The sequence below is a fragment of the Pelobates fuscus genome, chromosome 8, assembly GCF_036172605.1.
Source record: "Pelobates fuscus isolate aPelFus1 chromosome 8, aPelFus1.pri, whole genome shotgun sequence".
Classification (NCBI taxonomy): domain Eukaryota; kingdom Metazoa; phylum Chordata; class Amphibia; order Anura; family Pelobatidae; genus Pelobates; species Pelobates fuscus.
The window spans coordinates 77337624-77354897 of NC_086324.1; the positions used below are offsets into that span (position 1 = coordinate 77337624).

General features: G+C 40.5%; 1 protein-coding gene across 1 annotated transcript in view; it reads right to left on the reverse strand.

Moving 5' to 3' along the window:
- The window catches only part of LOC134571622 (carboxypeptidase O-like), a 178305-nt gene extending 162340 nt beyond the window's left edge, over positions 1-15965 (reverse strand). The window contains exon 1 of the mRNA XM_063430089.1: positions 15707-15965. Coding sequence (XP_063286159.1) covers positions 15707-15804 — 98 coding nt within the window. The 5' untranslated portion in view covers positions 15805-15965. The remainder of the gene's footprint in view (positions 1-15706) is intronic.
- Between the last annotated feature and the right edge of the window lie 1309 nt (positions 15966-17274).

Below are 17274 nucleotides of genomic sequence, written 5' to 3' on the forward strand. Positions count from 1 at the left end.
CAACGCTTATCACATTGGTTTTACTTAGCTTCCGGCACATAGAACACTGGTTCCCGAGATCTCCTCAGAGGCGGATGAAGAGTGTTTAAGCTTTAGTCGTGGATGAGGAGAGGTGAAGGGAACTTTGCAGAGTCTTTCAGTCCGGTCTGGTAGCAGAGGCTTTCACAGCGAAGTTGTACCGGTTGGTAGGTACGGAACGTAGTTTAATAATCCAGCGTCGATCAGCTGGTGCGGTCAGATTAAATAGGCAGACCGTGTCATAAAGAGGTGTGGCTAGGCTCCGTGGAACCAGGAAGTAAGGGAATACCGTAATTAAGGCATGACATAACCCAGTTTAACGTGGCGTTCGAATAGTCGAACGCACTTTGATTTCCATCGAAGTGGAAAAGAAGGTAAGGTTCCGCAGTGTTCGTGCCATCGTGTAGCCATTTTCAGTTCCATGAGTTCGACGGCAAAACACCACTGACCGCGTTTGACTAAGCAAGATGGCCGCCGCCATGTGTTCGACTATACGAACGGAGGCCACCCAGCATTCGACAAATAACTTGTGGTTAACCACTAGCCTGGGAGGTAAATTGGCTGCACACTCCATTTGTGTGTGGTCCGCCTCTTCGGTAATTTGTGCGGTAAGCCCCAATTACCAACCATATATTAAAAGGACACGGACAAAGTATTTTCACAGTCTGGGGTCACAGTTTTTACTCATTTATTCCCCCGATCTCCAGATTCATCATGGGCATCAAGTGGTGCAAACTTTGCTCGAGAACGGGCTATATTGCAAACTTGACAAATGCTTATTTGACCAGACGGAAGTACAGTTCCTGGGCTATAATATTTAGGCCTCTGGTTTTCAGATGGACCAACGCAAACTAGAAGCCGTTTTACACTGGCCATTACCCAATGGGTCAAAAGCCATTCAAAGGTTTATTGGGTTTGCAAATTATTATAGGAGATTTAGCAAAGGTTTCTCTACTGTGATAGCCCCCATCACCAATATGACGCATAAGGGGGTTAACTGTAATATATGGTCTAAAGAAGCTTTTGAGCTACTTAAGAAATTATTCGCTTCTGCTGACATATTGGTACACCCTGACACTAGCAAACCCTTTTTACTAGAGGTGGGTACCTCTGAGACAGGGGTAGGAGCTATCCTTTCTCAGAAGGAGAGTCAAGATACCGCTTTGCATCCTTGTGGGTTCTTTTCTAGAAAGTTGTCACCAGCGGAACGTAACTATCATATTGGTAACAGAGAAATGTTAGCCATTATCCTATCTCTGAAAGAATGGCGACATATTTTGGAAGGTTCCCAGGATCCACTTCTGATCATAACTGATCACAAAAACTTGGCATACATTGGTGATGCCAAAAGGTTGTCTTCTAGACAAGCTAGATGGTAATTGTTCTTATCACGCTTTAACTTTATCAGACCAGGTCCTAAGAATATTAAGGCTGACGCTTTATCTAGGTATTTTGACCTAGAGACAGATCAAGAACAAGAGATCTCTCCCATCAAACCACCAGAATATATCATTGCAATTACGGTTCTTTCCTTGTCTTCTCCTCTTCTTTGTGCTATAATGGCAACTCAGGCTCAGGCACCTAGTGATAAACCTTATGATAGGTTGTTTATTCCGTTACAGGAGAGAAAGGATGTACTAAGAGTGTTTCACGATAATGTTACAGCTGGACATACAGGTATTAATAAAACTGTGTCCACTGTCTCCAGATCATTTTGGTGGCCTTCTCTCAGAAAGGAAAGTAAAGAAATATGTGGAGGCATGTACTATTTGTGCTATTTCTAATATTGTGTCAGACAGGGGTTCCCAATTTCTGTCACGATTTTGGAGAGCATTTAACAAACAGTTGGGTATAGAATTATCATTTTTGTCTTTATAGCATCCTTAAATCAATGGTGCAGCTGAGAGAGCCAACCAATTGTTGGAACAATATTTGAGATGTTTTATTAATGGCACTCAGGAAAACTGGTCTGACTTGCTTCCATGGGCCAAATTCACCAGAAATAATGCAAATGGATATGGTCCATTTTTGTTAACAATGGTCATCATCCCACTGTCCTCCTTGCTATTTTCTCTGACACTGCTATTCCCGCTCTGGTTGACCATCTCACATGTATACGTGAGACTTGGACTAAGGTCCACACGGCATTAGAAACAGCTGCTGCTAGTTTCAAAATGCAAGCTGATAAGAGGCGTGGTGCCAACCCTGTTTACCAGGTGGGTGACAAGGTATGGCTCTCCACACGGAATATTAAACTCAAGATTCCTAGCATGAATTTTGCATCCAGTTTTATTGTCCCCTTTAGAATAATTAGCAGGATTAATCATGTGTCTATTATCTGTCTCTCTCCGCATCTCTGCGTATATCCAATAAGTTTCATGTATCCCTACACATACTTCGTACTCCTCCTGTCCAGAAACAACCCTCCTTCTGTCCAGAAACAACCCTCCCCCTCATTTGATTGTTTCCTGGACAGGAGGAGTACGAAGCATGCTTCGGGCATGCATGCGGGCCGCAAGATCGTTCTTTCCATGCCAAATTCCCCCTCAAGCCTGTTCCTGCCCGCCCGGTGGGCGGTCTTCGAGTGGGGAGTAATGTCACATATTCCTCTGTGGTGAACTTGCCCTCGCCATGAGTTCCTGGAGAAGCCTACTTGCTAGCCTCAGGAATGTGGCCCCTGCTAAAAAGCATGTGAAAAGACTTGGTTTGTGTGATTTCCCTGGTTTATTTTTTGGGTTCCTATATGTGTGAGATGTATATTTCATAGTTTAGGTTTTGTGATCTGCAACTCTAGTACATGGGGGATAAATGGGGTTAGGCAAATGTCTCTTTTGGATATAGGGTTGAATCAAGGGTTTCCTACTTCTAGAAGGCTTGTTCATTGCCATACCAAAAGACTTCCTAACTGAGAGGCAAGCAGAGATGAGCTCAGACTTCCAGGGACACGTCTGTGTGACTTCCCATACCCTACAGAATAGCTCTACTGGAGTCCAAGCTTCAAAGAGGTACTGGAGTTGTAAGCTAGGACATTTCATGCAATCAATTAACCCGTTTTTAAATTGGTAATATATTTTGGGGATTTTGTAAAAATATGTTTCTGTGCCTGGAGATAATTGGATTAGTACAGTTCCTGATTCAATTACCTCACAGACACAGGGGAGGGCTTGTCCTATTTTGTATGGGAGTGTCCTGGACCTGAAAGCCAATGTAATTGTGTGTATGTTTTTACTGTAGTCTCTCTCAGGTCCAGAGGAAGTGTCCCTTTCATGGGGACCTGCATATAAGGCCAGTTGTGGCTGCCAATAAATGAGTTCCAGTTTACCTTCAACACAGAGCCTCATCTCGTGCATGTAGGGGAAAGTTATACCCGCTATAATCCCTGCTCTTGGGATTGTTCTTTGGATTGCTATAATCACTAGCTCTTTTAAGAGCTACACTGCTATACTCTCTTGGAGGAGTGGTCCCACTGGGAGCTGTATCCCGGTGTTGGCCCAGGGTGGGAAGGGACAGCGAGACCCCAGCCAAGCTACGGCGGCTAAGGGGCTACAGTTCTGATGGTGTCCAGTGGAGTGCTGGAAGTACTCAAAGGTACTAGGAAGCAGTGATGGGCGGAGGCATCCGGTTGGGGTGCCAGGCGGCCGCCAGACCCTCATTTCCATATATAAAAAATTTACAAAATAATATTTACATCCCTGATAGAGTTACTACATGGCAACCGCTAAGTATAATATTGATAATATTTACATCCCTGTTAGAGTTACTACACGGCAACCACTAAGTATAGTTCCTGAACATCGCGGCATAAAAATGGACACCAGCCGCTGAGGACTCACGCAGTTAAATAGACCCATCTCCGTCCTTGGCAAGCTTGACACTGACGTGTGGGTCAAAGGCGAGGTACAGCCAATCGGAGCTAAAGGAAGGCTATTTAAGCCCAAGTTACCATTGCCCTGTCGTGGTTTCCACTAGCTGGTTATCCGAGAGTGTGTTCCTGATCGTGTTATTCTAGAATTTTACTTTTTTGTCCCTGACCTCGGCAAGTATTCTGACTATTCTCTGGTACGTTAAGTCCGGCTATTCGAATGTCCGGTAAGACGTTATATCCTTAGTTCAATGGTGTGATACAATTCTGCATGCTGGATTAACTATAATCCTGGCAAAGAGTGATCCAGATGTGAACCCGTTGTTCACTGAGGGGTATTGGTTGTACCTCATTTACGAGGCCGAATACAATCATCTGGGATTGTTGTATCTCTCGTGCAGAGAAGGACCTGGCCTGCATTTTGTATTTGTACTGCTGTTTTGGATGTGATCAGTCTGATATGCAAATAGTTTCTGTTATTTCTGTAATGGCACAAGATAACATAAAGCCACTTTTAATGAAGCCTGTCCAAGGAGAAATGCGTTAAGTGTACTATTATATAATTATTTTATCTTTGATGTTATTGTTGTTTAAACATAAAAGTACTTTTTTTTTATTGGACCTGATCTTCTGCTGCTGAATCCTGAGCTATATATTTTTGTTGGGGATAATACCACCCAAGCCAATTGGATTGAGTAAACCTCATTTTGCATGTGAGTAGGTTTTTATTACTTTTACTGTGCTTTACACTCTATTTTATGCTACGCACTATTGTGGATTTTTATTTATCTTTTATATGTAATGGAGGAATATTCACATCACCTATATCCTAGAGTGGGGATCATACAACTTCACCCATTACGTCTGGAACCAATACTTGGGCTCCATAATATGCGAGTGTACACCTATCTACATACCTACCCCTGCTTATTAGCTCAACATACTACACTATATACTTTTATTTTGTCTTTTATATTTTATGAGGATACTGTAGCGGGCCCTGGGTAATGAAGGACGAGACCCATTTTTCCCAGTAACTGGATGACACAGAGTTCCAGGGGTACAACAACATCTTTATTGGCCACATGCAGCTTTATACTTTTCCCCATGCAAGGGGTGGAACACACATGAAGACAACGTCCCCTCCCCGGGTCCTCTTCCGCCTTGGGGCCGTATAACGGAACTGGAAGCCAAGTCCCTTTGTCCCCTGTTCCCGCCACCCATCCTCAGGGTTTCCCACCTCTGGTGACCAGAGGATCTTTATCCCATGAGCCTCTGTACCTGCATTGAAGCAATGCATCTCTAGGAGGAAAGTTCAGCGCCTCCATTCAGACTGTGGAGAAGGTGAACGTCAATGCTACACAGTGCAGTGCTAACCCAGGAAGCACCTTTAGTGGCCGTCACACAAAGGTGTTTCTATGCAGTATTGTAAACACTGCCTTTTCTCTGAAAAGGCAGTGTTTACATGAAAAAGCCAACAGGGACATGCTATACCAACTACACTAAGCTGTAGCTTTTCTGGCCACTATAGGGGTCCCTTAAACCACACAAAGGAGGCTCCTGAAAGATCTAGCAGACAATTAACAGAGCAGGAAAATAACGGAAGCTAAATTTGTGTATAGGGAGAATGTGTGAGTCGCAGCCAGGGAAGGTGTGGACAGGGTTGCCTAAATAAAATTATTAATCTCACAGAGATTTGAGCAGTGATGTATGCAGGTTCTGTTTGACTCATGAGCAAAACCTTTGCTAAGTTTGATAATTTTTTAATAACCACTCTCAGACATATGATTATATTCAACGGAGGGGAAGTCCTAGGCCTCTTACTGCATCTCTCTAACCTTTTTGCTGATTTTATTTTTTACTCCTTAATTTACCTATCATTGTATAGCAAACTATTTGATTCTCACATATAACATTGATGTGAATTTGTGTTGTGCTATATTCCACCTGTGGTTTTCTATGATTCTGAAAATGAATACATATTATTAACAAACAAAAATCACACACACAACAATTTTTATAAGTATAGGTTGTTAAAGTAAATCACTCATGTCTTTTTTTGCTTAAATTGGGACTGTCACTTTCCAGGATTTGTATTATGTTTAAGTGCCCTTATATTTAACAAATATGTTCTTGAGCAGTATGAAATATAATACGAAATATAGAAATTCCAATCTCTTTATTCTGCTCTCTGTCATTAGTTGTAATAAGCTCTGTCCGTCACACCTGGTAGTCAGCATAGAGAAAGCATGCTGAGTAGAGGAGAATTGCAACAAAGTTTAGATTCTCCTCTTTATTTGCATTGTTTTTACCTGGTTTTGCCTTGTCTGAACAGGATTGGGATGTAATTTGCTAAATCTTAAATATAAATGTAAAAGAAATGGAGCATGTCATGAAAAAGAAATTAACATAAATCTTAAGTAATTTTTAACGTTTTATTCAATGGTGTAAATTCAGATAAATTACATTTCCCCTTTAAAAGTTTAACATACACCATAACCACTACATGTGCATGCTAGCAACATCAATTCCATACATATTTAGATAACATTGATAGGCTCTAGGTGTATGAGCTTTTAATAAAATGATTCTTCTAATTATTTCGCTATGTTGTTTTTTTCAGGTTAACTTACTGTGTACACTTGGATTTGAATACCTGAGAGCTACCTATGCTGCTTTTATCAGCCTGCACTATACAACTTAAAAGGGCACTTTAGTCACAAAAACAACGTTATCTTCATGAAGCAGTTTTGGTTTATAGATCATACCTCTGCACATTACTCAATTCACTGCCAAGTATCCCTTAAATCACTTTTGTTTCTGTTTATGCAGCCCCAGTCACTCATCCCCTGTCTGTAACTCAAACAGCCTGCATGAAAAAAATGGTTTAATTTTCAATCAGATGTTAACTTACTTTAGAAGTGTTTATCTCCTGCTCTGTAAATTGAACATTATTCACACACAGGAGGATTCTAAAGGGTCTAGTAGGATATAAACAGAGTAGTAGATAAGAAATTATAAATTAAATAGACTATGCATATAAAGAATTTTAAACATTAAATCACACTTTACAGGAAGTATTTAGGTAGGCTGTTCAAGTCACATGTATGGAGGTGTGACAAGGGTTGCATAAACAAAGTGATTTAACTCCTAAGTGGCAGACAACTGAGCAGTGAGCAGCATGATCAATACACCAAAACTGCTTCAATAAGCTAAGGTTGTGATTATAGTTTCCCATTAATTGATGATTAAAGATTAAACACTCAATTTGCATAAACAAAGAATTAGGAGAATTTGCAGAACTTAAAGGTCCACTATAGTGCCAGGAAAACATACTCGTTTTCCTGGCACTATAGTGCCCTGAGGGTGCCCCCACCCTCAGGGACCCCCTCCCATCGGGCTCTAGGGGGAGGAAGGGGTTAAACTTACCTCTTTCTCCAGCGCCGGGAGGGGGACTCTCCTCCTGATCGGCTGAATGCGCATGCGCGGCAGGAGCCGCGCACGCATTCAGCCAGTCCATAGGAAAGCATTCACAATGCTTTCCTATGGACGCTGGTGTCTTCTCACTGTGAAAATCACAGTGAGAAACGCGGAAGCGCCTCTATCGGCTGTCAATGAGACAGCCACTAGAGGCTGGATTAACCCTATTATAAACATAGCAGTTTCTCTGAAACTGCTATGTTTATAGAAAAAAGGGTTAAACCTAGCTGGACCTGGCACCCAGACCACTTCATTAAGCTGAAGTGGTCTAGGTGCCTATAGTGGTCCTTTAAGTACTAGAAGCTAATCAGCACTCAGACACACCATTGAAATCCATCTGGATGAGAAACTAATAAGGTAAAGTGATCCCTAAATGTACACAGAATTTAGAATATTTAAAAAAAAACAAATATATTAGGTTTTGCCAAAAAGAACAAAGAAAAAGGCTGTATCACAAATCAACCAAAACGGACAACGTATGAACAGTTTTGTTTGATTTGTGATTTGGAGTTCTACCCATGGTACCAAAAATAGAAAAAAGATGATTAATGGGAATTAAATAATGTTCTGTAATTGTATTCACAGATGCATTGATCAGCCGCAATATTTAAACCACCTCCCTAATGTTGTGTAGCCTCTTTCCCTGCAGTCAAAACAGCTCTGATGCATCAAGACATGGACTCCAAAAGACCTCTGAATGTGTCCTGTGGTATATGGCACCATGACATTCGCAGCAATCCTTTATATTCTGCAAGCTGCATCGTGGGGCCTGCATAGATCAGATTTGTTATTCCAGCACATCCTACATATGCTCAATCATATTGAGATCTGGGGAATTTGAAAGCCAAGGCAGCACATTGACCTCCTTGTAATGTTTCTCAAATCATTTATGAACAATGTTTCCAGTGTTGCAGGGTGCACTATCCTCCTGAAAAAGGCAACTCCAATCGGGGACCACCATTGCCATAGAGGGATGTACATTGTCTGCAACAATCTCTAGGTAGGTGGTGCATGTCAAAGTAACATCAACATGAATACCAGGACCCATAATTTTACAGCATGTCCGGAGCACTGCCTCCTTCCTTTTTCCCATAGCACATCCTGGTGCCATCTCTTCCCCAGATAAATGATGCACATCCACCTGGCCATCTACCTGATCTAAAAGAAAACATGATTCATCAGACCAGACAGCCTTCTTCCATTGCTCCATGGTCCAGTTCTGATGCTCACATCCCCTTTGAAGGTGATGCACTGTGTGTTCTGACATCTTTCTGTAATGGCCAGCATTATGTTTTGTTTAGCAATTTGAGCTAATAGCTCTTCTGTGTTATCGAAGCAGCCGGGACAGTATTTGCTCCTCATGTGCATCAATGAGCCTTGGGTGCCCATGCTCATGTTCACCAGTTGCATCACCTTTGGTAGTTACTAACCAAATCACTATTTGGCCCTTGACAAAGTCACCCAGATCTTTTCACTTACTTATTGTTCCTGTTTCCAAAATATGAAATTCAAGAATCGACTGTTCATTTGTTGTTCTGACAGTGAACGAGTTAAACCTTTATGTTTAGGCATCTTAAAGAGTATAGTCATGGGTTGTCTTCACAATAGATATGAAACATAACAAGGCATTGACCTAACAGCATGGAGTCATAAACCCTCCTGAGTTTCAATATTTTCTGACGGTTTCGGAAAATGGTTGTGGCAGTTTTGTTCTGTTGCTAAGGTTGAACTATTTATTTATAGTGCAGTGACCTGATCTCATCTATCATCTTTCAAGCAAACCTTTTAAACAACAGAGGATAGAAAAAATATCAGAGGGAAAGGGTATATTGTCCCCAATTTCATGACTCACTCAAGCTTACACAGCTGTTACCAAATTTTGGAATGTTGGAATGCAATCATCTTAGAGATGGACAGTCCTTTAGAAGCTCTTGGATTGCAACATTTATTTTTAAAAGTCATCATGTGAACTAAGTGTATTTCTTTTTAACCCCTTAAGGACCAAACTTATGGAATAAAAGGGAATCATGACATGTCACACACGTCATGTGTCCTTAAGGGGTTAAATGGCATGACTTTTCTTTTTAACTGCGTATACATAACGTCGTCGATTTTCCTATTTGCTTGGCCTGCTTAGCCTGTTCCTGTATAAGGTAATGATCACATCCCATTTTTATCAAACTATGTCTGAGCCTGTGGATGTATTTGAAATGTAAATTTTTTCATAAGAAATTCTAACTCCTTGATTTATTAGAGGCCAATGTTAATTTATTTTCTTGACAGGTAAACGTTACGAGAAAATAGCATTTACTAGTAACTGTATTTAATCAGTTATGCTGATGTTTATTTTTAATTTCATTTTTTATTTTTTTTTTCATTTTTATAAATTTTATTTGTCATTATTCATTTTTATTTTTATTATTTAATATATTTTATGTAATTCTTCATTGTCATTTCTATTTGTCTTGATTTTTTATTATTTGATTTATCTTTTGAATTATTTATATATATTTTCTAGATAGAGGGCATAATAATGTCTACAAATAGACATGAAGTTAAGAATATTTTTTATATATGGAATTTAAACTTGTGTTTTTTTTGTTTAAAATTATATTATTTCAAATTAGAACCACATTTGTATATATGCAGTATCATGGAAATGAAATATTCTAGATTTAAAAAAAAGTATATGTACACTTTATATTTAATGCACTTTATCAAACTCATTAGCACTTTATATATAATTAATATGTGAATAAATAACATTAATTACAGCAATATAGATTTAAAATTAAATGTTTGATTCTGTTTATCACTATTTCTCTTTAAATGTGAATATATTTATGAGCGCATGACAGATACGAGTGGAACCGATGGAATACAATGGACATGTACGTTTTACTTGAAATGGAAAGCATACGTTTTTGACGTCGCCGGAACGCACGCACTTTAAAGGATTACGTCATGAACCCGGAACTGCAATGCAAAAATTGACGGATTGAAAACAGCTGATAAAGATTCCGTAGCGGTGAATCAAGCACTGGATTCAAGCACCACCCTCCGAACCACCGATGAACTGTCAGATAGTATGCCTATATAATTTGTATTTTGGGGGAAGGAATTTCAGATGGTTATCATTGTTAAAGATACAAAAGCACAAGAAGTATAGGGAGTCTCCTAGTTGTCACCAACACCCCGTTTAACTCCAATTTATTGCCAAAGATTAAAAGTATAAAACAAAAACTAGTCCTACGTGCAGGGCCGGCGCGTCCATAAGGCGGCACAGCCTTAGGGCGCCAGAGGAGGGGGGCGCAAAAATCCGAATCTCCTGCCTCTGGCTGGAGACTCGGATTTGTAATCTCACCTCTCTCCCTGCAGCCAGCACACAGCAGGAGCAGGGCAGTGAAGTCAGCCGTCCTCCTCTGATGATGTCAGAAGGGGGCGGGACTTCTACTGCTCCCAGACTCCCCAGCGGTCCTGACTGCAGCTCCAGCCTCCCAGCCGATCACCAGTTGTAAGGTTCTCCCTCCCTGGCCCAAGGTAAGCTTCTGGGAGGGGAAGGGGGTGGGGAAGAACTTTAAGCATTTTTTTTTTTTTTTTTATCAAAACTTTTTTTTTCAGCCCCTTTCTACAGCCCCTGCCCCCACTATACTCCCCCTGCCCCCACTATACTCCCCCTGCCCCCACTATACTATTCCTGCCCCCACCATACGGCCCCTGCCCCCACCATACAACCCCTGCCCCCTTTATAGCCCCTGCCCCCACCGTACTGCCCCCGTTACAGCCCTGCCCCCACCATACTCCCCCTGCCCCCACCATACTCCCCCTGCCCCCACCATACTCCCCCTGCCCCCACCTTACTGCCCCTGCCCCACCATACTCCCCCTGCCCCACCATACTCCCCTGCCACCTCTATAGCCCCTGCCCCCACCATACTACCCCTGCCACCTCTACAGCCCCTGCCCCTCCAAACTTCCCCACCATACTACCCCTGCCTCTAACTCCCTTACTTCACATCCCTTCTTTCCCTTTTACACCCCATAACTCCAGTACAGCCCCTATTCCCTTACTACAGTCCTTACCCCCACTACAGCCCCTCTCCCCCAATTGCTGCCCATATCCCCCACACTACAGCCCCTGTTCCCACTTGCAGCCATCAACCTACTTCAGTCCCTAACCCCCTACTAACCCCCTACTACAGCCCCAATTCCCCACTACATTTCCTAAGCCCCCACTAAAACCCCACTAAAACTCACTACCACCCCCCCCCCACCCCCACCCCCCAAGATTAGGTTCTGGATCTGCCCCTGCTCTGTATACCTGTCTACATGTCTCTGTATGACTGTCTGTCTGTGTATGAAAGTGTATGTATGTCTCTATATGACTGTGTCCGTGTGTTTCTGAATGTCACTGTATGCCTGTGTCTGTATGTCTCTGTATGACCATATCCATATGTCTCTGTATGCCTTGTTCTGTATATCTTTGTGTGACTGTCTGTGTATATATGTCCCTGCATGCCTGTATGTATCTGTATGCCTTGTTCTGTATGTCTCTGTATGCCTGCATCTTCTTTTTTCTGTATGTCTGTGTTTGTATAAATGTGTCTTTATTTATCTATATGCCAGTGTCTGCATGTCTCTCTGTGTGTGTGTGTCTGTATGACTGTATGTCTGTGTTTGTTTGATTGTGTGCCTGCATATTTCTGTGACTATGTGCCTGTATGTGTGTGTAGCTATATATCTATGTCTATATGGCTTGGGAGGGAAAAGTTACACAAAGGAGCCTGAGGGGAAGAGGGACACACAAAAAACAGGCTGAGGGGAGAGACCCACAGAAAAGGGCTGTGGGAACGAAAGACACACAAAGGGGCTGGGGGGGGGGGAAGGAGATACACATGGGGGTTGTAAGAGACATACAAGGGGGTGTAAGACACACTAAAGGGGGGTACAATACACCACATGGGGATTTCAAAAGGCTGGATATGAGACACCGCTAAAGAGACATCTTATTCGTGTGTGTGGGGGGCGGCAAAATTCATCTTCGCCTGTGTAGCTAAAAATCCTTGCACCGGCCCTGCCTACGTGTTTCATTCTAATATTGGTACTTCATCAGGGTCTTAGTAAAAATAAAATCACGAGCTTACAGAATGCCGTGTAACAATGATAACCACAAAATGCGAACAGAATTGTGTGGTGTGCTACAATTACATGTGTGAGGATCACCAATGAAATAATATACATACACTGGTTATCGGTCTGCCGAAATATACTGGTAGTACTCCAGTTAGGAAATTATATTCCAGCTTTTAATCACTTAAAAACATAGACATAAAACAAAACATAGTGTAAGACTGTTAAATACAACGATAAAAATAAGGTGATTTATGCACTCACAAGTGGTCCACCACTAACAGTGGCCAGAAAGGCACATCAATAGGTCAAAAGACCTGCCACAAAGGGACTCCAAGATGTTCTGAGTCAGCTCATGAATGCACCAAGGTTCTAGATCCCAAGGGGTAATAAAGGAGTGAGTTCTGGATAAGGATGTCCCAAACAGAGAGTTATGGAGGCTCTGTATGTGTCCGACCGGTTTCGTCCTCTGGACTTTTCCAAGGAAGAGCTTAGATGTAGTCCATACCATTAAGACTTATAAACCACCAATTCAATTAAGCAATTTAGTAGCGCTGCATCCAAACAGACCTACAAAATTAAGCACTTTATAAATTGTTCCTCTAAAAATGTGGTTTATTAATTAAAATGCCCCTGTGGGGCGCAGACATACAATCAGAACCCTTAGAGAATGCATCTTGGAACATCAACGGGCCATTACGAAGAAAGATGTAAAACACAGTGTACCTAGATACTGTACAAACTGTACTCTCTTTGATTTTAAGCAATGTTTATGTTTTGGAATTGACATAGTTCAACATCATAGTAGAAAGGAGGATATAGTGAAAAAGATGTGTCAACGTGAAACCCAATGAATATAAACTTATACTTTCTTTGTAACATTTATATATTTTTTAATTTATTATTGCTGGGGTACTAATATTTTCTGCAATAATTTCAATTTATAACACATTTCGGGCTGTCAGTACGTTGTAACTTTCTGGCCATTTGGATTTAACCCCTTAAGGACCAAACTTCTGGAATAAAAGGGAATCATGACGTGTCAGACACGTCATGTGTCCTTAAGGGGTTAATATGATCGAGTGATTTCAGCAATTGTTTCAAATTTTCGCGCATGCACGATCATTTGTTTCACGCATGTACATGCGAGCAGCCATTCACTTTGCTCATGCGCGACTACTTAGATGTCGCTGAACATGCGAGCAGCCATTTTTTTCGCACATGCGCAGCTACCTTAACGCCGAGGCATATGCAAGCAGCCATCTTTTGGGTGTCCATGAGTGAGGCCGGTGCAGATACCGGCAAACGATATTTATTCTGATTAAAATGTTAATTGTTCATTTTTATGCGCCATTTATTATTGTGTTCTTCCACCACATGATGGCCAGTCCGGGAAAGGAATACAATGGTTAGTCACTGCATAATATATCCAGTAGACATTACCTACAGGCGACTATTATTTTGACACTCTGTGAGTGCATTATACTAGCGTGTCATATACTGTTTAACCCCTTAAGGACACATGACATGTGTGACATGTCATGATTCAATTTTATTCCACAAGTTTTATTTTGTTTTTAAGGTTTACAGCTGTATCCCATTTTTTCCATATTTTATATGCTGATGTAGAAACTCAGAATAATTGGAAAACCTCCAACAGAAAACATAGAAACAGTGATGGGGAATGGTATTTATTAGACACGTGAATTCAAATTCAGAGAATTTAAAAAATGAATGACATTTTTTTATTTGTAAATTCCAGCTGAATCCGAATATTGGTCGATAAATGACCAAATGATCAAATGGACTGCTGATAGCTGCTGTTTGTTTATTTCAGTGTTCGACTCCCTCTCCACTAAGTGCATGGAGAGTACAGCCATCTCTTCTGCTTTTCAAATGCGCCTAAAATCATACTTACTAATACCCACTCTCCAACACTTTCAACCAGGCAAGCTTAGTGCTTGCACCATGTTAATATTACAAAATTATTATTACACCATGTTAGTCATCACACTGCAGGGCCACCATCAGACATTTTGGGGCCCCTAACACAGCCCAGGATCGCATTGACATTGGATACATTTACACCAGGAATTCTACATTTACCATAGGCCAAAGCATGTCGCTACATTTAGCAAGCAGTGGTTGTGTAATGTCTGCCAATTTCATAAGCAGTTACAGGAAGTTACAGGGAGACACTACTATAAAGCCAGTTATTAAAAGCTCTTATTATTCTCTAAGAACTGCCGCTACCATTACTGGCTGCCAAACTGACCAGTTGATAATACATGTGTAATGTAGGTAAAGTACCGATAGTAGGTTGACAAAAATCCTTTGAAGAACATAACATTGGTCTGGTATATTTAATATTGTCGTCACTTTGAATGCTTTACACCAGTAAAAAAAATGTATGCTGGATCTGGACATTTACCCTTTTTTTTTTATACTTTGAGCCAGAATAGTAAGTCACATGGTTTTAAAAGAAATACAAGTATAAATCTTTTTCTTGATAACACTGGTTTTTATATGCCCTAATAAATTGAGCTGTACATTTGCACAAAATGTCAACATTTTCTATTCTAAAATGTTCACAACAAAATGGCACATATCGTCTGATGGTCTATAAAATGTAAACCAGCAACATTTAAAAAAAAAAAATAAAAAAAAAATAGCCTTCCATTTGATTGAAATGGAGATTTTTATTTGTATTTGTAAAATTTGCTCAAAAATTTTCAGTGAACTGTCTAACTCACTGTTTAGTTAAAAAAAACTGTCTGAAAATATGAAACTTACCAATTAACCCAATCTCATCCACTTCATTTTTATTTTATTTTTTTTTTGGCTGCAGCAAATTTTGCAGTAAAAATATACTGGTCCTTTATATTCATGCATTTTTTTTAATTATTTTTTTTAATATTCCACTACTGCATTAGCTTTTACCTTTCTGCTGGGTAAATTTTCTATTTATTTATCATTAGAACTGTTAGGCACATTCTAGCAAGTTAGGAGGGCTCGTATATAAAATTAAAACTGCAAACAAACTCTGACCAATTCAGAGCAGGATACTACTTGTTTTTTTACTGCAGTGTAGAAGAGGCACAATGCCTTTCGAGTGATAGAAGGGACCTCACCTCATATAAATAGGAGAAAATGCACAGTGTCCCTATACAATCCGGCAACTAAGTGGTTAAAGGGGACACAAATGCCAGATGTTTACCTGATGAAGTTGTCCCCTCTTTCCCTCCTCAATCTGCTGTATGCTGGGGTAGACTGGGCGAGAGCCAGCTGCCCACAATCTTGTGTGTTTGGCTCCATTTTAATACGGCGGTTACCCACGATGCTTGGGGAGCTGATGTCAGCGCATCAGCAGGCTCCCTGGAGCGTGTCTGAACGAAGCCCATTATGGTGACGATTTGAAGACAGGTTTTTAAAAACAATAGTGACAGAATTAAACAAATGAATGGCGCGCATGGTTAGATTCCTAGCTGTTCTTTTCCAAACAAAAGAAAATGCACATATGGAGAAAGCCATGCTTTAATTAATCCGATGATCCCTTATTAAAGCTGCAGTTCCACTTACGACAGCAACATACACGATGAAAGCACTTTGTAATGTAACATGGTTAAAAGCACTTTGCACGTTATCACAGAAATTTAACACCTTCTTAACATTACAGATGTAAATATTATTATTTAAGGCTTCCAATATAATAGCATGGATCCCACGACTAATGCACCACCTTTTTTAGGACCTGTTTCTGTTTATCCTCCTGGTTTTGTTTCTTGCTGCAGAGACTGTCATTGTTGCTTGGTACTTTGACAACATTACTGAATACGTTGCATTTAAAAACAAACACAGATGTTCATTTAGGAAGAGGAGCCAAAGTTCTTCTTGTAGATCAGTGAGCAGGGACAACACTGTCTAATTTTGTTGGTCATTAATGCGGTTTTAATGCAATTATTTTTCCTATGACAAAATCTAATTTCTTATTAAAGTGAATTCAACCACCTCTTTGGGAAAGATAAAGCATTGAATATGTGTTTCCAAGGTAGTGAATGGCCTTTTATTTCACGCAGAATTGGCTATTGTGCTAGAAGTCTCCTCGTTCAGTAATCCCCTATTGTGTTTCTGTCCCTCGTACCATTAGATACATTGTATGACTGTAATTTTCTATGTGATTTGAAAATCGGTGACAGGTTCCTGATATGTAATGCAGCATGTACAGAGCATTCAAAGGAATGAAATGAATGCTAAACATGTAACCCTTAATCTAATATTTTACTCATTGCATGATAGTATGCTTGAAGATATCGGAATGGTTATATGGTGGCATAAAACTCGATGGGGTTTATTCACTAACCACCAAATTGTGAAGTGAATTTGAATATGTTAGCTAAAACAGCCATGCTGTGTCTTTATGTGACTTAGCAAATTTAACAAACTCAACTATTTTGTATTTTTCAATTAACTTCTCAATGCTTTTTGTGAATCAACCCCTATATGTACAAAGCAGATAAAAAATAGGTGATAACTATCAACTATGGGAGTTGGAGCTTACACCTGACGGAGTCAGATGTGTTTTGGGAGAGCTCCATGTACTATGCTTTTTACAAAAATGTTCATTACTGTTTCAACTTATCAATGACTTCGGCAATTAGTGACTGCAGAAGATGGGGAGAATCCCAGCTCTGGTTCCTGCGATATAGTTACATTGCTTCACCAAACATACTCTACCTAAGATGGTGTTGGATGTGGCCTGCTCAGTGGACCCCATTCTGGAGGAAC